At 60.2% G+C, this 25874-nt stretch overlaps 3 protein-coding genes across 3 annotated transcripts; 2 read left to right on the forward strand and 1 right to left on the reverse strand.

Annotated features, from left to right (window-relative positions):
- Positions 1 to 3292: 3292 nt before the first annotated feature.
- Positions 3293 to 6217, forward strand: TMEM88 (transmembrane protein 88). Its single transcript, XM_077806631.1, has 2 exons — positions 3293 to 3568; positions 5945 to 6217. The coding sequence occupies exons 1-2, from the start codon at positions 3293 to 3295 to the stop codon at positions 6215 to 6217; spliced, it is 549 nt and encodes a 182-aa protein (XP_077662757.1).
- A 2260-nt stretch (positions 6218 to 8477) lies between these two features.
- NAA38 (N-alpha-acetyltransferase 38, NatC auxiliary subunit) lies at positions 8478 to 11308 on the reverse strand. The gene is given in 4 exon segments (XM_077806633.1): positions 8478 to 8653; positions 8655 to 8701; positions 9670 to 9853; positions 11232 to 11308. Coding segments are annotated over 4 exon segments (360 nt in total). The 5' UTR covers positions 11295 to 11308; the 3' UTR covers positions 8478 to 8587.
- Positions 11309 to 11431: 123 nt separating this feature from the next.
- On the forward strand, positions 11432 to 15476 carry CYB5D1 (cytochrome b5 domain containing 1). The gene is made up of 5 exons (XM_077806629.1): positions 11432 to 11598; positions 12463 to 12539; positions 13670 to 13888; positions 14433 to 14663; positions 15312 to 15476. Exons 1-4 carry the CDS (start codon positions 11472 to 11474, stop codon positions 14661 to 14663), a joined length of 654 nt encoding a protein of 217 aa, XP_077662755.1. The 5' UTR covers positions 11432 to 11471; the 3' UTR covers positions 15312 to 15476.
- Positions 15477 to 25874: the final 10398 nt, after the last annotated feature.

The raw sequence follows: 25874 nt of genomic DNA on the forward strand, positions 1-25874 counted from the left end.
CCGGCCTTCAACCGGGGACAGGAGATCAGCCACACGCAGGAGAACACGGACTCTGGAACTCCGCCACAATCTCTCTTCGTCGACGGAGCATTAACTCGTTCGGTTTGCAGGGGCGGGGGGTGGGGCGGCGGGGGGAGACCCCGGCAGCAGCAGCGGGGAAAGGGGGTTGGGTTGTTTTTTCTTTTTGTCGTCTTTTTACATTTTTCTTGTCAGCAAATTAAGCAAAAAAAAAACAAAACAAAACAAAAAAAAACCAACCAACAACAAAAAATACGGGTTTTTTACGCAGGAATTTCCCTTTGTTTCCTCTTTGTGCGTTTGTGGCAGTGGGAGATTGTACATTGGTTTATATATATATTGGCGCGGGGCGGGCGGTTTGTGTGAGCGTGCGTGGTTTGATTCTCACTCTTTGCTTTCTTAAATCCTGGCTGCTTTGCTTTGGGGGTCTTTTGATTCGATGTATTCCTGGCTTGGTTTTTTTTTTTCTTCTGAACTCATGTGAAGGAGCCAATTCCCGCCGGCTTGGGTCCCTGATTGTGCGAACGATGGTGCAAAGGGGGAGCGAGGAACCCTGCTCGGATTCCAGCCCCGTGCTCAGGGCTTCGCGGGAACCCTGCCCCCGGGAGCTGCCTTCCCCTGGGTTAAGCGTTTCGCACAATCGCGGCCGTGTTTTACACTTCTCTCAGGTCATCCACAGAAACTGAGCCAGGACGGCAGGACAGATATCTGCCTTAACTCCCCCGCCGGCCAGGTTTCGCCTCTCCACTTCTCACTTGTTTTCAAACGAGAAACATGTCGGGTGCTTTTTTCTTTTCTTTTTTTTTTTTTTTTACCTCCAGGTCTCAGAGTTTTGCAATTTGTAAATTGTCCTCTTGTTGTCGTTGTGTATTTTTTTTTTTTATTTATACATCATTTTTGTAATGATTTCTCTATTTATTGGTTGCTATTGGGGGGTTGATTTGAGTGTTCGGGGGTTGTTTTTTTTAAATCTCTTTTTTTTTTAAATCATGTGTATTTGTCTGTTTCTCGCCGGAATTTTTTGGGGGGGGTTTTAATGTTAAGGCTCAGCCCGTCCCCGGCATCGTGAGACGGGGGTTTTTGTTCAGTCTTTTGCCTCTTTTCATGGTGCTGAATTCCACACTCACTGTGCGATCGGGACTTCTGTTCATTTCCTTTTGAGGAATCTTGTCCCTTTCCCCCTCCCCTTGTAGAACCCCCCCCCCCCCCCCCCACTCCTATCCCAGCATCTCGCCAACACACTGAATGAAACAAGCGGAAGTCTGGGTCCTCCTGGATTATACTGTACTGTAAGGCGACAAAGGAAAAAAAAAATCTTATTTTGTAAATGTAAAAAAGATTAAATTAACTCACAGAGATACAGAAAGGGCCTCGTTGCTTTTTGTTCTGAACGGGACGGTGAGTTTCTTCGTCGACGCTCCAAAGCCCAGGAGCTGGGCAATGAGTCCCTTGGCCGATCTGGGCTGAGACGTGGTGAGAGGTGATTCTTGGTGGCGTCAAATCAAAAATTTCCCGGAAGATGCTTTGGCCAAACTCTACCAATGAATCTTCACGATTGAGAGCGGCGCTGGGCCCAGTGCCGTGGGCCACGTGTTACCATGGAGAAAAGGGCTGATGGGGCAGAAAGAAAGAAGCCACAGAAAGGAGCTCCGTCTCTGGATCATCTCCAGGAGGGGCCGCGGTTACGTGGGGAGGAAATCCCAGGCGGTCAGAGGGCATGATGAAATGGATTTTCTGACCTGAAACTACCCCAACATCGTTAAAGCAATAACTTCCCCCTGCCCACAACTGCCATAAGAACATAAGTTCAGCCACACTGGCAAACAGAGGCCAGGGACACCATCCCTGCCCATCCTGGCTAATAGCCACTGATGGACCCATCCTCCAGGAACGTATCTAGTTCTTTTTTGAACCCTGTTATAGTCTTGGCCTTCACAACATCCCCTGGCGAGGAGTTCCACAGGTTGACTGCGTGTTGTGTGAAGAAATACTTCCTGTTGTTTGTTTTAAACCTGCCGCCTATTGATTTCATCTGGTGACCCCTAGTTCTTGTGTTATGAGACTGAGTAAACAACACTTCCTTATCAACTTTCTCCACACCCGTCATGATTTTATAGACCTCTATCATATTCCCCCCTTAGTCGTCTCTTTTCCAGGCTGAAAAGTCCCCGTCTTATTCGTCTCTCCTTGTACGGAAGCCGGTCCAGACCCCTCATCGTTTTTGTTGCCCTTTTCTGAACCTTTCCCAGTCCCAACAGATCTTTTTTTGAGCTGGGGCGACCACACCCGCTCGCAGTGTTCGAGACGTGGGCGTCCCACGGATTTATATAGAGGCGACAGGATATTTTCTGTCCTATTCTCTTTCCCTTTCTTCATGATTCCCAGCGGTCGGTTCCTTTTTCCGACGCTGCGGCACGTCGAGTGGATGTTTCCAGAGAACTCTCCACCGTGAGGCCGTGATCCCTCTCTGGGGCGGGAGCGGCTCGATGCCAGACTGAGCCTTCGGGGGCCAAGCGGTTTTCCTGCGTGGGTCCTTCCCCGTGGGCCCAGTCATCCACCACAAAATAACTTTTTATTTTTAGTTAGTACAGGGGGTGGGCTAGGAGGGGGCTGTGTTGCGGGAGTGAGGGGCACCGGCAGAGCTGGGGGGGGCCAGGGCTGGGGGGTGGGAGTGAGGGGCACCGGCAGAGCTGGGGGGGGCCAGGGCTGGGGCTGGGGGGTGGGAGTGAGGGGCACTGGCAGAGATGGGTGGGGATAGGGCTGGGGCTGCGGGTCGGGAGTGAGGGGCACCAGCAGAGCTGGGGGGGGCCAGGGCTGGAGCTGGGGGGCGGGAGTGAGGGGCACCGGCAGAGCTGGGGGGGGGGTAGGGCTGGGGCTGCAGGTCGGGAGTGAGGGGCACCGGCAGAGCTGAGGGGGGCCAGGGCTGGAGCTGGGGGGCGGGAGTGAGGGGCACCGGCAGAGCTGGGGGGAGGGGTGACAGGCGGTGGATCACTTCAAGCATCCCTGGAATCTGAGCAGGCCAAATTCCTGGCCCCCCCCTTTGCACATGGAGGGCGGGGGAGGGGGGAATGAGCCGGGCAGCAGAGCCAGGAAACCCCCCCCCGCATCTTGTCCTAGGACTCGCCTCCCTCCCAACGCCTCCCCTGCTGCCCCTGGACTGGGGGGGCAGGACGAGGTAAGGGGCGGGGCCCGGGCCGCCCGCGGGCGCTATAAGGCGCAGCGCGCAGGGGCCGCGCAGGGAGCCCCTCGGGCAGCCGGACCCCCCGCCCCGGCCATGTCCGGCTCCCCGGCGGCGAGCGGGCGGCAGGATCCCGGCGGGGCGGAGCGGGGCAGCCCGGTGCCGCCGCCCCCGTACGGCGCGGGGGACCCGGGCCCGGGGCCCCCGCTGGAGCTGCGCGGGGCGCTGGACTGCCTGGCCTGCGCCGTCCTGCTGAGCGCGCACAACCTGCTGGCCGCGGCGCTCTGCGCCCTGCTCTGCGCGCTGCTCTGCGCGGCCGCGCTGCTGCCCGCGGGCACCGCGCTGGGGCTCGGCTTCCTCTGCCACTCCAAGGTGAGCCCCCCGCCCCCCCCGGCCCCCTGACCCCCCCCGAGACACCCCCGGGGCTTCCTCCGCCACTCCAAGGTGAGCCCCCCGGCCCCCTGACCCCCCCCCGAGACACCCCCGGGGCTTCCCCTGCCACTCCAAGGTGACCCCCCCCGGCCCCCTGACCCCCCCCCGAGACACCCCCGGGGCTTCCTCCGCCACTCCAAGGTGAGCCCCCCCGCCCCCCCCCGGCCCCCTGACCCCCCCACGAGACACCCCCGGGTCTTCCTCCGCCACTCCAAGGTGAGCCCCCCCGGCCCCCTGACCCCCCCCCGAGACACCCCCGGGGCTTCCCCTGCCACTCCAAGGTGACCCCCCCGGCCCCCTGACCCCCCCCGAGACACCCCCGGGGCTTCCCCTGCCACTCCAAGGTGAGCCCCCTGACCCCCCCCCCAGACACCCCCGGGGCTTCCCCTGCCACTCCAAGGTGAGCCCCCTGACCCCCCCCCCCAGACACCCCCGGGGCTTCCCCTGCCACTCCAAGGTGAGCCCCCTGACCCCCCCCCCCCAGACACCCCCGCGGCTTCCCCTGCCACTCCAAGGTGAGCCCCCTGACCCCCCCCCGAGACACCCCCGGGGCTTCCCCTGCCACTCCAAGGTGAGCCCCCTGACCCCCCCCCCGAGACACCCCCGGGGCTTCCCCTGCCACTCCAAGGTGACCCCCCCGGCCTCCCTGACCCCCCCCCCGAGACACCCCCGGGGCTTCCCCTGCCACTCCAAGGTGAGCCCCCCCGGACCCCCGCCCCTCTGACACCCCCCCCTCGGCTCCCCCGAGACACCCCGGGGCTTCCCCTGCCACTCCAAGGTGAGCCCCCCGGCCCCCTGACCCCCTCCGAGACACCCCCGGGGCTTCCCCTGCCACTCCAAGGTGAGCCCCCTGACCCCCCCCCCAGACACCCCCGGGGCTTCCCCTGCCACTCCAAGGTGAGCCCCCCCTCGGCTCCCCCGAGACACCCTGGGTTTTCCCCTGCCACTCCAAGGTGAGCCCCCTGGCCCCTCCCCGGCCCCCTGACCCCCCCCGAGACACCCCCGGGGCTTCCCCTGCCACTCCAAGGTGAGCCCCCCGCCCCCCTGAACCCCCCCGAGACACCCCCGGGGCTTCCCCTGCCGCTCCAAGGTGAGCCCCCCCGGACCCCCGCCCCTCTGACCCCCCCCTCGGCTCCCCCGAGACACCCTGGGGCTTCCCCTGCCACTCCAAGGTGAGCCCCCCGGCCCCCTGACCCCCCCCCGAGACACCCCCGGGGCTTCCCCTGCCACTCCAAGGTGAGCCCCCCGGCCCCCCCGGGTCCCCCCCCGAGACACCCCCGGGGCTTCCCCTGCCACTCCAAGGTGAGCGCCCCGGACCCTCACCCCTCTGACCCGCCCCAGAGACCCGCTCCCCTCTGACCCCCCGGATCCCCCCCGACCCCTCCAGAGACACCCCCGGGGCTTCCCCTGCCACTCCAAGGTGAGCCCCCCCGGACCCCCGCCCCTCTGACCCCCCCGGGCCCTCCCGAGACACCCCGGGGCTTCTTCTGCTACTCCAAGGTGAGCCCCCCGGTCCCCCCCGGCCCTCTGACCCCCCGGGTCTCCCCCGAGACACCCCCGGGGCTTCCTCTGCCACTCCAAGGTGAGCCCCCCCTCGGGACCCCCCCTCCCCTCTGACCCCCTGGAGCTGCGCAGAACAGAGCTGGCAGGGTGGGGCTGGCTGGGGGCTTCAGGTCGGGAGTGAGGGGCACCGGCAGGGCTGGGGGAGGGGCGATATCTCTGCCCTTGGATTCCTGGGGGGGTTGGACCCCCCCCCACCCCATGGAGCTGCGGGATGCTCTGGGTGGTCCCAGCCCAGCAGGGACGTTAAATTCCCAGCAGCCCCAGGAATGGGGCGGGTGGGGGGTTGAGACAAGCAACATGAACCCAGGAGTCCTGGCTCCCAGGCCCCCACCCCCCCACTGCCAGAGCCAGGGAGAGAACCCAGGAGTCCTGCCCTTCCCCTCCCCCACCCCGCCTGACAGCTGACGAAGTGCAGACCTGGGGGGTCTGGTTGTGGCCGATAACCCCATGGGGCCGGGGCAGCCCGTCCCGGCGCCGCTCCCGCCCCCCCCCATCACTCCTGACAAATGCGGGGGGGCGTTGTCCATTCAGGCCAGGGGAGCTTAGATGGTGGGGCTGGGTGTGTTTGCACGCGGGCCCCCGTCCTTGCACGCCGTTTGCACACCTGAGGGGGGCGCCCCCAGGCTTCGGGCTCGGCTGCGGCGTGCGGCCAGTGCCCGTGAGCGTGCGAGCCGGCGCCGCTCTTTGCACACGCGTGTGTACGTACCCTCCCAAGGTCGCCCGCCCGCTGACCCTCTCCCCTCCCCCCCGCAGTTCCTGCACGCCCGCGTGCCCCCGTGCGAGGCCCATCTTCACGACGCCGGGGCCACGGCCCTGCTGGTGCTCGGCTTCACCCTGCTGCTGCCACTCCTGGTGCTGGGCCTGGCGGCCTTCGTCCGGCTGGCACGGCACCTGCAGCTGGGCTACTGCCTCCTGCCCTACAGCCTGGCCGTCTACCGCAACCTGCCCGCCGGGCACTACCGCCAGGCCGCCTGGTGCTGCCCCCGCGCCCGCCCGCCCGCCCCGCGGGACAAGGTCTGGGTGTGAGGGGGCCCGGGGCGCCCCTGCCGGCCCCCCCCCATGGCCGCTCCCCCCAGCGAACGAGGAGCAGCCCGCGTGGGGCCGACACCCCAAAGAGACTGGGGGGGGAGGGGAATTGCTGCTGGTTTGGGGTGCGCGACACCTGCTTGTTCTGCCTCTAGCTGCTTCGGGGGGGCAGCGTTTGTGCCTGGGGTTGGGGTGAGCTGTTGGGGCAATCTAGGGAAGGCTGTGGGTTGGGGGGGACCCCCTCTGAATTGAGGGGCTGTAATTTAGGGGCAGGCTGGGTCTGAGCTGGGTGAGGTAGGGAGCTCTGGGCCTTGGGGGGCTGAGGGTGAGGGGCAGGCTAGGGTGGGGGCGGGGGGTCCTTCAAAGGAAGCAGACGTGTGTGGGGGGGTCATTTTATTATCAATAAAAGTCCTTTTCTATCAAGCACATTGATTCCTTTTTCTTACACCCCCGCTCAACATTTGTGTGTCACTCAGGGGTGGGGAAGGCCCCAGGGTAGACCGACATGCTAAGGGAAGGGCTGGGGGCCTCCCCCACATCTGCTGTGAGATCCCATCCTGCCCCACCAGGGGGGCAGGCAGGCTGGGGCTGCAGCACACACTGCTGTGGCAGGGCTGGGGCTGCGGAACTCCCTGCTGCAGGATTTCTGCCACCACTTTCCCCCCCTATTCCTCAGGGCCCGGCGCTGCCCCGACCCTCTACTGGAGGCAGGTCCCCGTTTTGCCGGGCGCTGCCACGACCCTTCACTGCTGGCCTCGCCCCCACCCCGCAAAGGGCCGTTCTCTGACCCCTGCCTGCCCTTCCGCTCCAGGGCTGGCCTGGCTCCACAGCAAACAGCCGCCGGGGAAACACGCTCAAGTTTTCCATGGCCGGAGGGATCGGAAGCAGGGCCCAGGCCCTGGGAACCCCCCAGAGGTCCAGCCCTGCCCCCTCACATCGCTCCCCCGATAGGTGGGCAGGGGTCAGGCATGGGGACGGGGAACCTCAGCAGAGGCAACAAGGGCATGGGGTGGGATGGGGCCAGGAGCGAGGGTTACCCCTGTCCTATGCAGGGAAAGGGAGGCAGATGGAGCCCCAGGCAACAGGAAATCAGTGACAGAGCCGGGGACAGAACCCAGGAGTCCTGGCTCCCAGCCCCCGTCCCAGACTCAGGGAGAGAACCCAGGAGTCCTGGCTCCCAGCCCCCGTCCCAGACTCAGGGAGAGAACCCAGGAGTCCTGGCTCCCAGCCCCCTCTACTCTAACCCACCAGCCTCCCTCCCAGAGCCAGGGAGAGAACCCAGGAGTCCTGGCTCCCAGCCCCCCCTGCTCGGGCATGCTTTCGGGCTGGCGCGGGTTTAAGGCAGGCGCGGGGGGTCCAGTGCCCCCCACAGGCAGGGCCATGGGGCAGCCAGGGGCCCAGGGTTGGCGTCAGCAGCTGGGAACAGGGGAAGCAGCCTGGGCTAAGATAAGCGGCTCCCCCGGGTCGCAGCCTGCGGCAGGGGAAGGGCAGGACGGGGCGGGGGGACAGAGCAGCCCATTGTTCGGAGCTGATGGGAACAGCAGGCGCTGGGCTGGGGGCCAGGCTCGGCCCAAGGCCACGGAGCAGGGCTGGGCTAGCAGGGGGCTGTGGGTCAGGAGTGAGGGGCACCGGCAGACCTAGGGGGGCAGGGCAGGGCTAGCAGGGGGCTGTGGGTCAGGAGTGAAGGGCACCGGCAGGGCTGGGGGGGCAGGGCTGGGCTAGCAGGGGCTGTGGGTCAGGAGTGAAGGGCACCGGCAGGGCTGGGGGGGCAGGGCTGGGCTAGCAGGGGCTGTGGGTCAGGAGTGAAGGGCACCGGCAGGGCTGGGGGGGCAGGGCTGGGCTAGCAGGGGGCTGTGGGTCAGGAGTGAGGGGCACCGGCAGACCTAGGGGGGCAGGGCAGGGCTAGCAGGGGGCTGTGGGTCAGGAGTGAAGGGCACCGGCAGACCTAGGGGGGCAGGGCAGGGCTAGCAGGGGGCTGAGGGTCAGGAGTGAGGGGCACCGGCAGGGCTGGGGGGGCAGGGCTGGGCTAGCAGGGGCTGTGGGTCGGGAGCGAGGGGATTAGTTTGGGTGTGGGGAGAAGAGCGGGAAGCAGTTGGCACTAACCCTGGCTCGGCTACTGGTGCCCAGACGCCAGGTGAGGGGCAGGGCCCAAGGGCGAGAACAAGGCCCGGTCACCCATGGGGGGGAGCGAAGGAACCGGCTTGTTTCCGGCCAGGGACGCCGAGACCCGTGCGGCACAAACGAGGCCCGGCGGCTGCTCTGGGCTCCCCACAGGCTTTACTGGGCAGAGCGCCCCCCCGGCCGCCAGCCCCGGTGCCCGGCAGTGCCCCGCGGGCAGGTCCTCGGGCAGGTCTCTCCGCCGGGCGCCTCTCACAGGTACTGGGGGCTGCCCAGGTTCTCCAGCTCCACCTCGATGGAGACGACGTGGTTGCCCGGGCACCATGGCCAGGCCCAGCACGCGGGGCTCGCTGGCCGCAAAGGAGTCTGGGGACGAGAGGGGGGGTCAGAGAGTCGCTCCGTGCGCCAGCCGCTCCCCTCCCCGGGCCCCGCTCTAACCACCAGCCCCCCTCCCCTCCCAGCGCTGGGGAGAGAACCCCGGAGTCCTGGCTGCCAGCCCCCCCTGCTCTAACCACCAGCCCCCCTCCCCTCCCAGCGCTGGGGAGAGAACCCCGGAGTCCTGGCTGCCAGCCCCCCCTGCTCTAACCACCAGCCCCCCTCCCCTCCCAGCGCTGGGGAGAGAACCCAGGAGTCCTGGCTGCCAGCCCCCCCCCCTGCTCTGACCCACCAGCCCCCCTCCCCTCCCAGCGCTGGGGAGAGAACCCCGGAGTCCTGGCTGCCAGCCCCCCCTGCTCTAATCACCAGCCCCCCTCCCCTCCCAGCGCTGGGGAGAGAACCCAGGAGTCCTGGCTGCCAGCCCCCCGTGCTCTGACCCACCAGCCCCCCCTCCCCTCCCAGCGCTGGGGAGAGAACCCAGGAGTCCTGGCTGCCAGCCCCCGGTGCTCTAACCACCAGCCCCCGTCCCCTCCCAGCGCTGGGGAGAGAACCCAGGAGTCCTGGCTGCCAGCCTCCTCCTGCTCTGATCCACCAGCCCCCACTCCCCTCCCAGAGTTGGGAAGAGAACCCAGGAGTCCTGTCTCCCAGAACCCCCTGCTCTGACCCCCCAGCCCCCCACTCCCCTCCCAGCACCGGGGAGGGAACCCAGGAGTCCTGGCTGCCAGCGCCCCCCCCCCCTGCTCTGACCCACCAGCCCCCACTCCCCTCCCAGAGTTGGGAAGAGAACCCAGGAGTCCTGTCTCCCAGAACCCCCTGCTCTGACCCCCCCAGCGCCGGGGAGGGAACCCAGGAGTCCTGTCTCCCAGAACCCCCTGCTCTGACCCCCCCAGCGCCGGGGAGGGAACCCCGGCGTCCTGGCCCCCAGCAGCCCCCAGGCGGGGAACCCCGGCGTGGCGCACCGCTGGCTTTGAGGAACTCCTGCGCCGAGCCCAGGATGACGTTGCAGTCGCGGTCGGTGCAGAGGAAGCAGCCGACGAGCGTCCGCCCGTCCGTCATGCGGATCCGCAGGCTGCGGTTCAGCAGCGCCTCCAGCTGGCGGCGGGCGCGGGCGCGGGGCGAGTCGGGCGCCTCCGCCTCCGGGTCCTGCGGGGAGAGCGGGGCTCAGGCCGGGGGAGAGCGGGGAGCCCCCGAAACCGCCGCGGGGACCCGCCCCCGGGCCCCCTGCTCCCCACAGCCGCGCCCCCACCCCGCCGCTGCCCCCCCGGCCCCCGCCCCCCCTGCTCCCCCACAGCCGCCCCCCCGCTGCTGCCCCCCCGGCCCCCTGCTCCCCACAGCCGCGCCCCCCCGCTGCTGCCCCCCCGGCCCCCTGCTCCCCACAGCCGCGCCCCCCCGCCGCTGCCCCCCCGGCCCCCGCCCCCCCTGCTCCCCACAGCCGCCCCCCCGCTGCTGTCCCCCCGCCCCCGGGCCCCCTGCTCCCCACAGCCGCCCCCCCGCTGCTGTCCCCCCGCCCCCGGGCCCCCTGCTCCCCACAGCCGCCCCCCCCCGCTGCTGCCCCCCCGGCCCCCTGCTCCCCACAGCCGCGCCCCCCCGCTGCTGCCCCCCCGGCCCCCGGGCCCCCTGCTCCCCACAGCCGCCCCCCCGCTGCTGCCCCCCGGGCCCCCTGCTCCCCACAGCCGCGCCCCCCCGCTGCTGCCCCCCCCGGCCCCCTGCTCCCCACAGCCGCGCCCCCCCGCTGCTGCCCCCCCGGCCCCCTGCTCCCCACAGCCGCGCCCCCCCCGCTGCTGCCCCCCCGGCCCCTGCTCCCCACAGCCGCGCCCCCACCCCGCCGCTGCCCCCCCGGCCCCCGCCCCCCCTGCTCCCCACAGCCGCCCCCCCACCCCGCCGCTGCCCCCCCACCCCCCCTAGCCGGCCCTCCCCCCGCTGCTGCCCCCCCCGGCCCCCTGCTCCCCACAGCCGCGCCCCCACCCCGCCGCTGCCCCCCCGGCCCCCGCCCCCCCTGCTCCCCACAGCCGCCCCCCCACCCCGCCGCTGCCCCCCCGTCCCCCCCTAGCCGGCCCTCCCCCCGCTGCTGCCCCCCCCGGCCCCCTGCTCCCCACAGCCACTCCCCCGCCCCGCCGCTGCCCCTGCTCCCCACCGCTGCCCCCCCTGCCGCTGCCCCCCCGCCCCCCGCCCCCCCTACTCCCCACAGCCGCCCCCCCACCCCGCCGCTGCCCCCGCGCCCCCTCCCCGCCGCTGCCCCCCCTGCTCCCCACAGCCGCCCCCCCGCCCCGCCCCGCTGCTGCCCCTGCCCCCCACAGCCGCCCCCCCCGCCGCCCCTCCCCCGGCCCCACCCCGCTACTGCTGCCCCACAACCGCCCCCCCGCCGCCCCCCCGGCTCCACCCCGCTGCTGCCGCTCCGCCCCTGCTCCCCACAGCCGCCCCCCCGCCGCTGCCCCCCAGGGCCCTCGCCGACACCCCTTCCCCCAACCTCTCCCTCCGCTACCCCCCCCCGGCCAGGGACCTGCCCCCCGCCCCCTCTCACCGCGGGGCTCCCCCCGCGGCCGCAGCACCCGTTCTCCTCGCGCTGCCCGGCCGGCGCCGCCATCCCGCCCCTCCCCGCCCCCCGGCGGCGGCTCCTCCTCCTCTCGCGAGCGCAGCGCGGGACCGGCGGCCCGTGCGCGGGGGGGGGGGGGCGGAGTCTCCCGGCGGGCCGAGCGCGCGCGGTGGCTGCTGGGAGGGGGAGGGGGCGGCCGGCGGTTGCCATGGCAGCGCGGGCGGCGCGATGGAGACGTTCCCGTCCCGCTACTTCACCCCGCGCGAGGTGGCGGCGCACGCGCGGCCCGGGGACCTCTGGGTGTCGTTCCTGGGCCGCGTCTCCGACCTCAGCCCGCTGGTCCGGCAGCACGAGGGTCTGCGCCCACAATGCCCCGCGCCGCCCCCCCCGCCCACACCCCTCACCGTGCCCGCGGCGCCGCCCCCCCGCCGAGCCCCCCGGGACCTCCCACCCGCGCCCCCCCGCCGAGCCCTGCGGCACTGCCCCCCACCAGCGCCCCCCCCGCCGAGCCCTGCGGCGCTCCCCCCGCCAACCCCTCCCACAATGCCCCACGCTGCCCCCCCGCCAAACCCCCCTCAATGCCCCCCCACAATGCTCCGCGCTGCCCCCCCAGCCCTCCCCCCAATGTACCGTGGCATCCCTGAGCACCCCCCCACACACAATGCACTGCGGTGCCACAACCCCCAGCACCCCCACAATACACTGCGGCTCCCTCCTGGACTCCCCCCAGAGTCCATCGCTGCACCCCCATACACCCCCTCACATCGCACTCTGGTCAAGACCCCCCCAGTTGACTGGGGCACCCTCCATAGGCCCTCCCCCACACACAATGCTCACTCCACCCTTCATAGAGTCCCCCCCAAGCCCCCACGTGCACCCTGGCACTCTTCCCCACAGGGCACCCCCCCATCGGGACCCCCACACACCATCCTAGCCCCAGAGCCTGACCTGAACCTACTGGCCCTATAGCACAAAGGTAACCGGCATCCTTCCATTCACTGGGGGACCCCACACCCACTGCACCCCCTGCACACACCCACTGGTGGGCCAGCCCTCCCCCCCCCCAACGCCCTGTGGCACTCCTCCCTAGTCCCCTCCACTGAACCCGCACCCACCCACGTGACCCTGGCCCTACCGGCCTGGGGGCACACGGATGCATGTCCCCCACCCCGCCACATCACCGCACGTGTCGTCTGACTCCCGGCTCTGTCTCCCGCAGGGGACGTCTTGCTGAGGCCCATCTTGGAAGCGGCGGGAAAGGACATTAGTCACTGGTTCAACCCCAAGACCAGAGACGTGAGCACTGGCACAGCGGGGGGTCGTTACAGGGGGCCGGTGCTTGCCCAGATCCCCAAACGCCACCCCTGCAGTTTGACATGGGCACAGGGTTCTCCTTCCCTTCCTGTCCGAAACCGTTGTGAAGTGGTTAAACAGCTGCTGGGCCCTGCCCCAGAGGTGGCTGCATCTCAGTGCCAGGCGAGGGATCCCTGGATAACCAGCCGCCCTGCCCACCCTAGAGGTGGCTGCATAGTGGGAATAGAACGTTTTCCTTCCTTCCTTGTCTCCAGGGGTCTTTAGAGGAATTCCCCAGCTGGGCGCAGAACTCCCCCCCCACCCCCCGATGGAAACCTTCCCTCCCAGCCACATCACCCTCTCCAGCTCTGCCCTTTCCTGTCTCACAGGGTGGGACTGGCTTGTTCGCTAAGCAGCTGACTACAAGTTCGCTGACTTGCCGACGGGGTCCTGATCCACAGCCATTGGGGCTTCAGGGTCTGATGCCTCTGTCCCCTTCCCCCATGAACCCCACACTCAGGTTCCTGTTTGTGGTTCTTCTTGAGGGAGTGGGAGGCTGGGATCCATCCTCCGCTGTCAGTGGGGTCTGGGACCAGTTGATCTGGTGGAATCCTGGGGCTGCCCCCTTCACCCAAGCTGTGAGCCGATATTCAGGGTTGTTCCCATTGGATGCTGCGAGTCAGGGATTTCGGTAGTGCAAGCAAAGACCGTACTGCAATCCTGTTTTCTGGGATCAAACACCAGGCAGTTTCCTTGCTCAGAAATCCCCAAGCCTGCCTCTCCAGCCAGTCCTGTGCCCCAAAGAGCTCTGCCTCCTTGCTGACTCTCTCAGCACGGCTTCCCTAGCTTTCTTCCTCGCCCCTGTACAGACACAACTGCAACCAATCCATATCCCAGTTGCAGGGAAACCTTTTGGCTCTCTGGCCTTGGGCGGTGGCTTCTTCGTCAGCTCATGATGCAAAGGGGGTATTTAATTGCTCCTTCCATTTATGATGCTTAGCAGGCCCATCAGCTTTAAGCAAGTCTGTGATTCTTGTCTGCCTGTAACACATTTATTGACCTAGGAGGCAGTGGCCGGGGGAGTGCAGTCGGATTCCCCCTTAACCCTGGTAATGGAATCACCTGCCTTTCAGATCCAGACCCACGTGGACCCGCTGACGGGCTGCGTCAAGTACTACACCCCCCAGGGCCGCTTCATCCACATCCCACCCCAGCTGCCCCGCTCCGACTGGGCAAACGACTTCGGGCTGCCATGGTGGAAGGACAGCAAGTATGAAGTGGGGATCCTGGCTTCCAAGACCCGGCACATCCGCATCGTCAACACCCTGACCTCGCAGGAGCACATGCTGGAGGTGAGCTGGGCCTCACACGGGGCAGGGAGCTTGAGTGGCAACGCCGGGCAAACTGCCACCCCCACGCACTATTCAGGGGGGCCTTGAGTTACCAGGACATGCGGACAGGCGCTAAGTGGGGTCTCCAATCAATCTAGAGCCCGCTCCTGTCCTGAAATACACATGATGCGGTAGCATGCCGGTCCTTTAAGGCTGGTCATGACCCCATTTCCCCCGGATGCAGGGGGATTCTGGGAGTTGTAGTCCCTGAGGTGGAGGGCTTGGTAGCAAGGCATGCTGGGAAGGAGGGATATAAGAAGCAGGGCAGGGTGGGACATGGAGCGGGGTGGAGGGGAGTTGGTGGTCTGAGCCAGCAGCTGCTTTACACAAGGCTGGTGCTGCTGGGTTAGGGAGGCAGTGAACTCCCCTGTGAGCAGCAGGGGGCGCCGGGGAGAGATGGTGCTTTTGTTTCCCTGGGAGCTGAGGTTGGAGGTTTGGGGGAAGAAATATTTGCTCGAGGGCTGGTCAGTCCAGCAGGCCCCAAGTCTCTCACGCCGTCCCCCAGGTGTGCGCGGAGGAGTCCATGTGGGAGATCCTGCGGCGCTACCTGCCCCACAACGCCCACGCCGCCAGCTATACCTGGAAGTACGAGGGCGTCAACCTGGACATGGACAAGACGCTGGAGCAGAACAAGATCCCGGACGAGGACGTGGAGTTCTACCAGCTCAACCTGGACTCCGACCTGTACACGCCGGGCATCTTGCTGTACTTCAACGACGACCTCACCGAGTTCTAGGTAGCGGGGGCGGGGCCACCCATTGGGCCCTTTCCTTGGGGAGATTTCTGCCCCAGGTGGGAAACGGCTCTCAATTCTCCTCCTGAATTCTCCACCTGCAGCAGTGCTGGGTGCGTCACTCTGTCTGCAGGCCTCGAACCCGGGACCTTGCAGCTCTCGAAGCTGAGCTAAAGAAAACCCGGTTCCCGGAGCTCAAAGCGCCGCGGAGTGTTAGTGTTCCCTGCTTCATCCCGTCCTGCCCCCTTTGTCTCACCCCCAGCATTGCCAACTCTCACTCAAATCACAAGCCAAACCGGATTGGACCATAGGCCCATCAAGCCGGTATCCTGTCTGTGGCAGGGACCAATTGCTTCAGAATAAGGTGTGTGACACCCCCTAGTGGACATTTGTGGCATAGCCTGCCCAGGGGAGATGTTCCCCTGAGCTTAGGGTTTACAAGTCCGTCCCGAGCGCCTTTGGTAATTCAGGATGTGCTCATTTATCCATATTGACCCTTTTGCTGAATCTTCTCTAAGCTCGGTATCTTGTGGCAGAGAGTCCCCCAGGACAGCTTCGTTCTCTACCCAGGTATTCCCTTCGATTGCTCTTGACGACCTCTCAGTTGTCCATGAGTGAGGCGTCATGGTCTCCGTGTTCTTTCTGTCCTAGGCGCAGGGAAGGATTGGCCCCGGTTCGGGAGTTGAAACGGTCGCTCCCATTCCACGTCGGATGCAGGGTTCCTGTTTCCGGCCTGTCTCTGTGGTGCTGGTACCGTGGGGCTGTTTTGTACCAACTTGTCATGTTCATAATGGAAATAAAATCTTTGTTACGACACTAACGTTATGATCGTCTCTTGTGGGATGGGGGGTAGGAATTGTCACCATACATCAGGACCCATCAATAACCCACCCCTTCCCTGCCACCTTAAATCAGACCTGTGGGCCCATCTAGCCTGGTATCCTGGCCCCTCTCTGCTGCCCTGGATCATACCTGTGGGCCCATCTAGCCTGTTATCCCAGCCCCTCTCTGCTGCCCTGGATGAGATGCATGGGCCTATCTAGACCGGTATCTCCCCCATGGATTTGTTTACTGGCCTGACCTATAGATCCTGGATGCGTGCTGTGATCCCAGGGCCCTGCGCACTTCCACAGGCCTCACCCCCTGTGCCAGGTAATGAGCTGCTCTGGCCACTAGATGGCAGCAGCTGAGCATCCATCTCCCAGCCCTCAGCTGCCTTGCCAGAGATCCCTGACCCCCAGCTCCCCTCCCTCTCCCCCAGCTATCACAGTCGACAGCTGGGACTGGATCTGACACCTGGGGGGTGCGGACTTCATAGCTTCTGACGGCCGAGCTCCGTGCACACCCTCCTGGCATCCTTTGTCTGCCCCACTAACTCCCTGTGCACCCCCCCTCCCTTCCTCCTCTGTTGCAAGGACCCCCTGCCATTCCCCCAGTCCTTCCTCTGTGCCAGAGACTCTGTCTACCACCCCCTGCCAGGGGCTCAGTGTGCCCCATTTCCTCTCCCCCCCCGCCCAACACACACACCAGGGTCCCCTTGCTCCCCTCAGCTATGGGGTGGGATCCTGCAATCCAGCTGCTCTCAGAGCTGCTCTCCAGGTTACACCCTGCCGGTCTCCAGCCATGTTCCTTTGCCCCCGGGGCGGTAACAGTACACAGTGCCCCAGAAGCTGGTTCTCTAGAGCAAAGCATGGTTTATTTTGCCCCAAGGAACACACCGCTCAGAGAAGTGGATTTAAAATAACTGAGACCTACACACTCCGCATTCCCCTCCATTCTTCTTTGAGTGAGTGGGTGCTCCACTCCCGGTTACTTTAAGTGCGCACGTGTCCCCATACGCCTTGGATTTTTGGTGTCAGTGTTTGTTTGACCTACACATGCGCCCCATACCTCCTTGCGCCCTGTACTGAGGACATATAGGGCTGTGTGGGCGAACGCCCTTCAGTTCCACCTTTGTCCTGAGATGGAGTGTCGAGCGTGCTCGGTTAGTATAGTTTGCTAGTTTGGTTTAGTTGTTAGTTGGGGCGGTTGTTATCCTTTGGTTCCTTTTTTTCTCCAGTTGAGAGGTTTCTCTGGCCTTTTCTGTTCTGTGCTATGCCAGGCTATAAGCGGTGTCCTTCCTCCCGGAAAGTACAGTAGTACAGAGAGCGTCATGTTCTAAGTCTCTGGGTATTGACAAGAAAAGTAAAAGTGCTAGAGGTCCTTCTAAGAAGTCTTGGTCACCGAGTGAGAAAAATGTTCCAGAGACCGCAGGTCCGAGATGGAGTTCCAAGTGGGTTCAGCACCGTGAGGATATCTAAGGCTTCCTCTAAGAGCCTTAGTATTACAAAACAGGATTGGGTACCAAAGACATCTTCAGCTTCGGGTGGTAGTATCCATACTAGTAGAAGGTCTACATCAAAAAAGTCTGTGCCTTTGTACGCTTCTGCATACCTGTACCTATACCATCATCCTATACGTACCACCAGAGTCTGACTCTGAACTCATAGCAAGTGTTTGGGGCCCGTAGCACTGATGCTCTCAAGATTGGTACCTGCCTTGGTACGGAAGCTGGCCTCCTCATGTAACTACCTCCTAAGTACCATTGGTACTGCAGGAGTTTAGATACTCAAAGGACGTTCTTGGGTCAAATAAGCCAGAGTCCTCATTATTTACCGCAACCAGACAGCTGTCCGTATCAAGATCTTCTGGGTCACTGACTCCACATTTTTTCATCAAAACCTCCTTATACAGGACTTCGACCCTCTAGGGTGAACAATTATCACCTCTCCTGAAATATGTTGACGATGACTCTTTCAGCCACCAGATTTTATGTCGGGGTTCTCCTGTTTATTCTGCAAGAGGCAATGCTTCTACCAATTCTGGCATGATCAATGGTGGATGCCTCTTCTTATGCCCTATGGGGACCCCCAGTGGCCTTATTGAGACCCCTGGGCCCTATATCATCAACAGCCATAAGTGCCCTGAGTCACTCTTGTAAGGAGCAGAGACAGAGCCTTCTCCTCAGCCTTCACTCCAACCTTGTCAACCTGAACCATTAGAGGAGACTTTTGAGGAGCAGAAGGCAAGGGTTGGCAAGAATGTGGCAGGCTACATAAATATTTTGTCATTCCCAGATGAGGTTATAATGACTCCACCACCTTCCATGGCAGATTACTTCAGACAATTCCAGGAGCTGATAAAGCATGTCACTGGTACACTTCAAAACCCTTAAGAAGAGGTCCAGGATTCTCATCATAAACTCCTGGACATCAGCTTCTGCATGTGTGGCCCTTCTTTGCTAGAACCTGCTAGGACCATCTGGCAGACTCCAGCAATGGCCCCTCCTACTTGTAAATGTGCCAACAACAAATATGTTCCAGCAAAGGACTCAAGAGTTTTAATTTTTACACCCAACACCAAATTCTCTGGTTATTGACGCAGCTAATGAAAATGGTAGACCACATCTGGGATCACGCACCATCCAGGGCAAATGGTCTCCCCAAAAGTGTCTTCTGTACATCCACATTCTGAAGTTGAGAGCAGTCAGGAAGGCTTGCTGCCACTGATCAGAACCAAATCTGTCAAGATCACGACAGAAAATACGGCCTGCATGTTCTACATCGGTCATCAGGGCAGGGCACACTTCCTTTCACTCTGTGCTGAACCAATAAAACTATGGTATTGGTGTGTACCTAACCAGGTAGTCATCTCAGCTTATTACCTCCTGGGTATACAGAACTCCATGGTTGACAGCCTGAGCAGGCACTTCTTCCAGAATTAAGAATGGGAGTAGGATTCACGAGTCCTAAACAGCATGTTTCTCACCTGGGGGTTTCCAGGAGTGAGCCTCTTTGCCACTGCCCACAAAGTGCAAAAAATGTTGCTCGATCCTCAATCAATAGGAAAGACCTTCCTTATTTCATGGGCAAGGGGGTTTCTTGCTCTTGAAAGTTCTCAACAAGATCAAGTAGGACAAGAACAAGGTCATTTTGATGGCATTGACTTGGCTAAGACAGGGTGTGGTATCCTTGCCTGATTTGGTCTTGCTTGACATCCAAACTGGATGCTTCCAATCAGTTGCTGCTTGTTGTCTCGGGAGAACACTTCATCCCAAATTGGAAGTTCTGTAACTCCAGGCTTCTGAATGGTTCTCAGGGGTGGAGACTTGCTGCTCAAAAGAGGTACAACTCTTATTAGTAAACAGCAGAAGGACACCGATGAGAAATACTTCCCTTCAGAAATGGAAAAAAATTCACCACTGGTGTAGCCACTGACATCTCTCTCCAGTTCACTCTCCTCTTTCCACCATCGTGGACTACCTGTTGGGATTAAAAAGATGAGGTTTCCGTATGGGTTCCGTTAAGGTACACTATTGCAGCCTTTCATTTATCTATGGGAGGTTTTTCAATTTTTGGTCATCCTCCAAATTAAAGATTCCTCATAGAACTGATTAAACTTTCCCCCCAGATTAGAGAACCTACTCCAATATGGGACTTGATCCTTGTCCTTAATTGCCTCATGAAACATCCATTTGAGCAAATTCGCTACGTATTCATTGCTTCACCTGTTTCATGAAAACAGCTTTTTTGGTGGCCGTCACTTCTGCCCAGAGGATCAGCGAACTGGGAGTTTTAATGGCAGACTATCTCTTTACCTTGTTTTTCAAGGAAAAGGCAATGCTATCACCACATGCTGAGATTCTACCTACGGTGTCTTCGGACTTTCATATTAATGTGACCATTCATCTTCTGTTTTTTTCCTCAAAACCACATCAGACTAGGCAAGAAGCTTCTTGCCGTATTTTGGATGTCAGAAGGATGTTAGCCTTCTCTCTTGGCAGAACCAAACCTTTGTGAAAGTCTCGCCAACTGTTTCTTTTCAGTTGCAGACAGATCCAAGAAATCCATAATCTCCACCCAGAGATTCTTGAAATGGAGTATTATTTAATGTTATGACTCCTATCAACATTCAGCTCCCTTCTAGGGTGTTAGCATGTTCTACAAGGTCATCATCTACTTCCATGACATTACTCAAGGATGTTCCAACTGCTGAAATTTGTAGAGCTGCAACCTAGACTTCAGTGCATACTTTCCTCAACCGCTGTGCTTTAGTTCATGCGTCTAGAGCAGATGCTGCAGTTGGCAATGCAGTGCTGTCTTCGGTAGTAGACTCTTGTCCAAAGCTCCCTCTTCTCTGTGGGGATGTTGCTTGACAGTCATGGGAGTGCCCTCAAAGACGCTACTCAAAGAAGAAGGAGAGGTTACTCACCTTGTCCCGTAGCTGGAGTTCTTTGAAATGTGTCCCCCTATGGGTGCACCACTCCCCGTCGTCCTTGCTGTCTGCTCTGGAACTTTCTCTGCGAGACTCTGTGGTAGAGAAGAAACTGAGGGTGGTTTGCCCACGCAGCTCTCTCTAGCCTCACAACAGTGTACGAGGACGAGTAGGGCGTGTCTTCAGATCGAACAAGCACTGCTACTGAAAATCTCTGATCGAAGGTGCATGGGAGCACATGCAGAAGCAGCAGAAGATACCTAAAAGTGGATAGTCCGCCAGCGCCCAAACCGTGGCCCTGCTCCGGCACTGCCCCTTCTCCCCGAGGCCCCGCCCCCACACCACCTCTAAACCCCCAAATCTCCCCGCCATTCGCTCCTCTCCTACCCCCATCACTCTCCCTTACAGACAATAAAAAGTGGGGGCGGGGGCATGGGTCTCTGGCCCACCATGTTCCGCCACCCCGGACGCATGCACCCAAGGGGGGAACACATCTCAAAGAACTCCAGTTACTGTGCAAGGGGAGTAAGCTCTGCGCAAGGGGAGTAAGTTCCCCTCCCCCTGGACACCAACTTGCCTGCTGCAGACTCAGCCTTTGCCAACAACCCTTTCAACAGAATCATAGAATATCAGGCTTGGAAGGGACCTCAGGAGGTATCTAGTCCAACTCCCTGCACAAAGCAGGACCTAATCCCCAGTTAAATCACCAGCCAGGGATTTGTCAAGCCTGACCTTAAAAACCTCTAAGGAAGAAGATTCCACCACCTCCCTAGGTAATGCATTCCAGTGCTTCACCACCCTCCTCGTGAAAAAGTTTTCCTAATAGCCAACCTAGATCTCCCCCACTGCAACTTGAGATAATTGCTCCTTCTTTTGTCATCTAGTACCACTGAGAACAGTCTAGATTCATCCTCTTTGGAACCCCCTTTCAGGTAGTTGAAAGCAGCTATCAAATCCCCCCTCATTCTTCTCTTCCACAGACTAAATAATCCCAGTTCCCTCAGCCTCTCCTCATAAGTCATGTGCTCCAGCCCCCTAATAGTTTTTCTTGCCCTCTGATGGACATTTTCCAATTTTTCCACATCCTTCTTGTAGTGGGGGGCCCAAAACCGAACACACTACTCCAGATGAGGCCTCACCAGTGCCGAGTAGTGGGGAATGATCACGTCCCTTTATCTGCTGGCAATGCCCCTACTTATACCGCCCAAAATGCCATTGGCCTTCTTGGCAACAAGGGCACAGTGTTGACTCATATCCAGCTTCTTGTCCACCGTAACCCCTAGGGCCCTTTTCTGCAGAGCTGCTGCTTAGCCAGTCGGTCCCTAGTCTGTAGCAGTGCATGGGATTCTTCCATCCTAAGTGCAGGACTCTGCACATGTCCTTGTTGAACCTCATCAGATTTCTTTTGGCCCAATCCTCTAATTTGTCTAGGTCCCTCTGTATCCTATCCCTACCCTCCAGCGTATCTACCACTCCTCCCAGATAAGTGTCATCTGCAAACTTGCTGAGGGTGCAATCCACACCATCCTCCAGATCATTAATTAAGATATTGAACAAAACAGGCTCCAGGACCGACCCTTGGGACACTCTGCTTGATACCAGCTGCCAACTAGACATGGAGCCATTGATCACTACCCGTTGAGCCCGACAATCTAGCCAACTTTCTATCCACCTTATAGTCCATTCATCCAGCCCAGACTTCTTTAACTTGCTGGCAAGAATACTGTGGGAGACCGTGTCAAAAGCTTTGCTAAAGTCAAGGAACAACACATCTACTACTTTCCCCTCATCCACAGAGCCAGTTATCTCGTCCTAGAAGGCAATTAGATTAGTCAGGCATGACTTGCCCTTGGTGAATCCATGCTGACTGTTCCTGATCACTTTCCTCTCCTCTAAGTGCTTCAGAATTGATTCCTTGAGGACCTGCTCCATGATTTTTCCGGGGACTGAGGTGAGGCTGACTGGCCTGTAGTTCCCAGGATCCTCCTCCTTCCCTTTTTCAAAGATGGACACTACATTACCCTTTTTCCAGTCGTCCGGGACTTCCCCGGATTGCCATGAGTTTTCAAAGATAATGGCCAATGGCTCTGCAATCACATCCGCCAACTCCTTTAGCACTCTCGGATGCAGCGCATCCAGCCCCGTGTACTTGTGCTCGTCCAGCTTTTCTAAATAGTCTCGAACCACTTCTTTCTCCACAGAGGGCTGGTCACCTCCTCCCCATGCTGTGCTGCCCCGTGCAGTAGTCTGGGAGCTGACCTTGTTCGTGAAGACAGAGGCAAAAAAAGCATTGAGCTTTTTCCACATCCTGTCACTAGGGGACAACGCTTTCCCTGACCTCCTTCTTGTTGCTAATATACCTTTAGAAACCCTTCTTGTTACTCTTAATGTCCCTTGCTAGCTGTAACTCCAAGTGTGATTTGACCTTCCTGATTTCACTCCTGCATGCCTAAGCAATATTTTTATACTCCTCCCTGGTCATTTGTCCAAGGTTTCACTTCTTGTAAGCTTCTTTTTTGTGTTTAAGATCAGCAAGGATTTCACTGTTAAGCCAAGCTGGTCACCTGCCATATTTACGATTCTTTCTACAGAGCTGGGGCCAAGCCCTTCCTGGCTATATACATTTGAGGGGATGCTCTTTAACTATCCTGCCCTGGTTTCTGCTAACAGCTCCTTTAGTGCTAACTCTATGCTAGCTGTTTTCAAACTGTGGGTTGCGACCCAGTACTGTCGCAAAATGACAGGTTTCAGAGTAACAGCCGTGTTAGTCTGTATTTGCAAACAGAGATAACACGCATCCGATTAAGTGAGCTGTAGCTCACGAAAGCTTATGCTCAAATAAATTGGTTAGTCTCTAAGGTGTCGCAAAGTGTAAGTCACTGGGTCTCAGCGGCTCTGGTCAGCCCTGCTGACTGGGCCATTAAAAGTCCCGTCGGCGGTGCTGCCCAGCTAAGGCAGGCGAGTCCATACCTGTTCTGACACCACGCTGCGCCCCGGAAGCAGCCAGCAATAGGTCCGGCTCCTAGGCTGGGGGGCCATGGGGCTCCGCGCGCTGCCCCCACCCCAAGCACTGGCTCTGCGCTGGCCAATGGGAGCCTGGGGGGGCGGTGCCTGCGGGAGAGAGCCACATGCAGTTGCTTGCGTGCCTCCGCCTAGGAGCCGGACCTGATGCTGGCTGCTTCTGGGGCGCAATGCGGTCCGTGGTGCCAGGACAGGCAGGAAGCCTGCCTTAGCACCCGCACTGCGCTGCTGTCAGGGAGCTGCGGGAGGTAAGCCTGTGCCCCAATCACCTGCCCCAGCCCTGAGCCCCCCCAAACCCAGAGCCCCTTCTTGCACCCCAAATCCATCATCCCTGGACCCACCCCAGAGTCTGCACCCCAAGCCCAGAGCCCTGACCCCTTCCCACACCCCAACACGCAGCCCTGAGCCCCCCCAACCCAGAGCTCCCTCCTGCACCCCAAACCCCTCATCCCTGGCCCCACCCCAGAGCCTACACCCCCAGCCCAGAGCCCTGATCCATTCCCGCACCCCAACCCCCTGCCCCAGCCCAGAGCCCCCTCCCACACCCTGAACCTCTCATTCCCGGCCCCACCCTGCAGCCCTCACCCCCGCATCCCAACCCTCTGCCCCATCCCTGAGCCCCTCCCACACCCCGAGCCCCTCATCCCCAGCTCCGTTGGGTCGTGGGCATCAACAATTTTTTTCAACTGGGTCGCCAGAAAAAAAAAGTTTGAAAACCAGTGCTCTCTGCACTCAGGCAGGACAATATCCCACCTATCCACTGAGGTGCATATGGTATTTATTAAGAAATAATATATTTCCCAGTTCTCCACAGGAGTAGGAACACGAACCAAAGGAGGGGCAGGATCTCACTCACACCAGCGTTGATCTGGACACCGATGGGCGAAGTTACTACAAATTGATGCTGGCGTATCGGGGTCGGATGAGCTGTGAGTGGAGCAGAAAGCACTATCGGTGATGCTTTGTGGTTTCGGATGAGGGCCGGTAGGTGTCACAGCAATGGGACAGAAAGGGATCAGGGATGCATGGTCACGGATTTGCAGGGTGAGTCCCAATCGCTCTGGTAGAGACTTTGCCCCCTTAGGGAGCGATGGAACCAGAGACCCAGGGCAGCTGTTGCAAAGGGGCCTTTCGGTTAGTCTGGGAAAGCCAAGTTTTGCTCAGAGTCCGCGTTCATAGAATAACAGGGTTGGAAGGGACCTCAGGAGGTATCTGGTCCAACCCCCTGCTCAAAGCAGGACCAACCCCAACTAAATCATCCCAGCCAGGGCTTTGTCAAGCCAGGCCTTAAAAACCTCTAAGGATGGAGATTCCACCACCTCCCTAGGGAACCCATTCCACTGCTTCACCACCCTCCCAGTGAAAAAGTTTTTCCTAATATCCAACCTAAACCTCCCCCACTGCAATTTGAGACCACTTCCCCTTGTTCTGTCATCTGCTACCACTAGATCCATCCTCTTTGGAACCCCCTTTCAGAGGTAGCTGAAGGCAACTATCAAATCTCCCCTCACTCTTCTCTTCTGCAGACTAAACAACCCCAGTTCCCTCAGCCTCTCCTCATAAGTCATGTGTTCCAGTCCCCTAATCATTTTTGTTGCCCTCCGCTGGACGCTTTTCAATTTATCCACATCCTTCTTGTAGTGTGGGGCCCAAAACTGGACACAGTACTCCAGATGAGGCCTCACCAATGTCGAATAGAGGGGAACAATCACATCCCTCGATCTGCCGAATCACCTTGCGTTCTTTTCCAAAGTGTCCTGGAGCTCATCTTCAGTTCCTGAGACTTCATTCGTACCAGCCCATCCCTTACCCCTGTGTCCCAAAGGAGACATTAAATGCTTCACACCCAGCAAGTGGGGAAACCGAGTCATGCATAGCGTTCCTAAATATATTACAGAAATGCCCATATTCTCCACACACAATCCTCTCTGATCCGCGTGACTCACGCGGAGAAGTCAGCTGGGCAGCACTCAGTCTTGGGGTATTTCTACACCAGAGCCAGAGGTGAAATTACTCTGAGCTAAAAACAGAGGTGTAGTTGCAGCAGTGGCTAACCACTCCAAGTACAACCCTGTCTGAAACCTCTGGAACATACTTGGGCACCATCGTGGCTACACACCTATTTTTAGCCCTCTAACTCAATTACAGCTAGTGCAGGTATGTCTACCTGAGTTGGGAATTACACTTCCGGCTCCAGTGTAGACGTGCCCGTAAAGACACAGTGTCACCAAGCCAAGCATTCAAAGATTCTGCATCCGACCCCTGAAAACCACAATATTGGCTTAAAATCCATGAGCTTGTTAAAAAACAATAAATCTGGGATTCTTCGTATATTTCCTTCTGGTTTTTGACCTTCTTAGGGATCGAAACCCTTTCAGTACCATGCCCTATGTATGTGTTTTTGTCATGGTCCAAATTTCTTGGTCAAGGTCCAGACTCCCGAGAAAATAATAATAATAAAAAATAATAAGAATCATAAGGAAATAGAAAGATTTCAGGGTCTGTTCAAAAGCATCTGGTGATCCAAATTTGGCCCACGGTCTGCCTATTGACCACCTCTGCTCCAAGAGGCCGATCTGTTACATTCAACAAAGAGGAGATGAAGGGATGACGTGATCCTGGTCTCTAAGTACCTACACGGGGAACAGAAATGTGACGATAGAGGGCTCTTCAAGCTAAGGTCGAACAAAAGCTAGAAGTGGAAGCCAGACAAATTCAGAGTGGAAATAAGGTGTCAATTTTTTTTAGCAGGGAGGGGAATTAACCATGGCAACAATTTACCACGGGTCATTGTGGATTCTCCATGACTGGCAATTTTTCAATCAAGGTCTCTGGATGTTTTTCCGCAAGACCTGCTGTAGTTCAACCAGGGATGAATTCAGGGTAGCTCCATGGCCTCTGTTATAGAAGGTATAGATGATCACAATTGTCCTTTCTGCC

This window comes from Eretmochelys imbricata, chromosome 28 (assembly GCF_965152235.1).
Source record: "Eretmochelys imbricata isolate rEreImb1 chromosome 28, rEreImb1.hap1, whole genome shotgun sequence".
NCBI lineage: Eukaryota > Metazoa > Chordata > Testudines > Cheloniidae > Eretmochelys > Eretmochelys imbricata.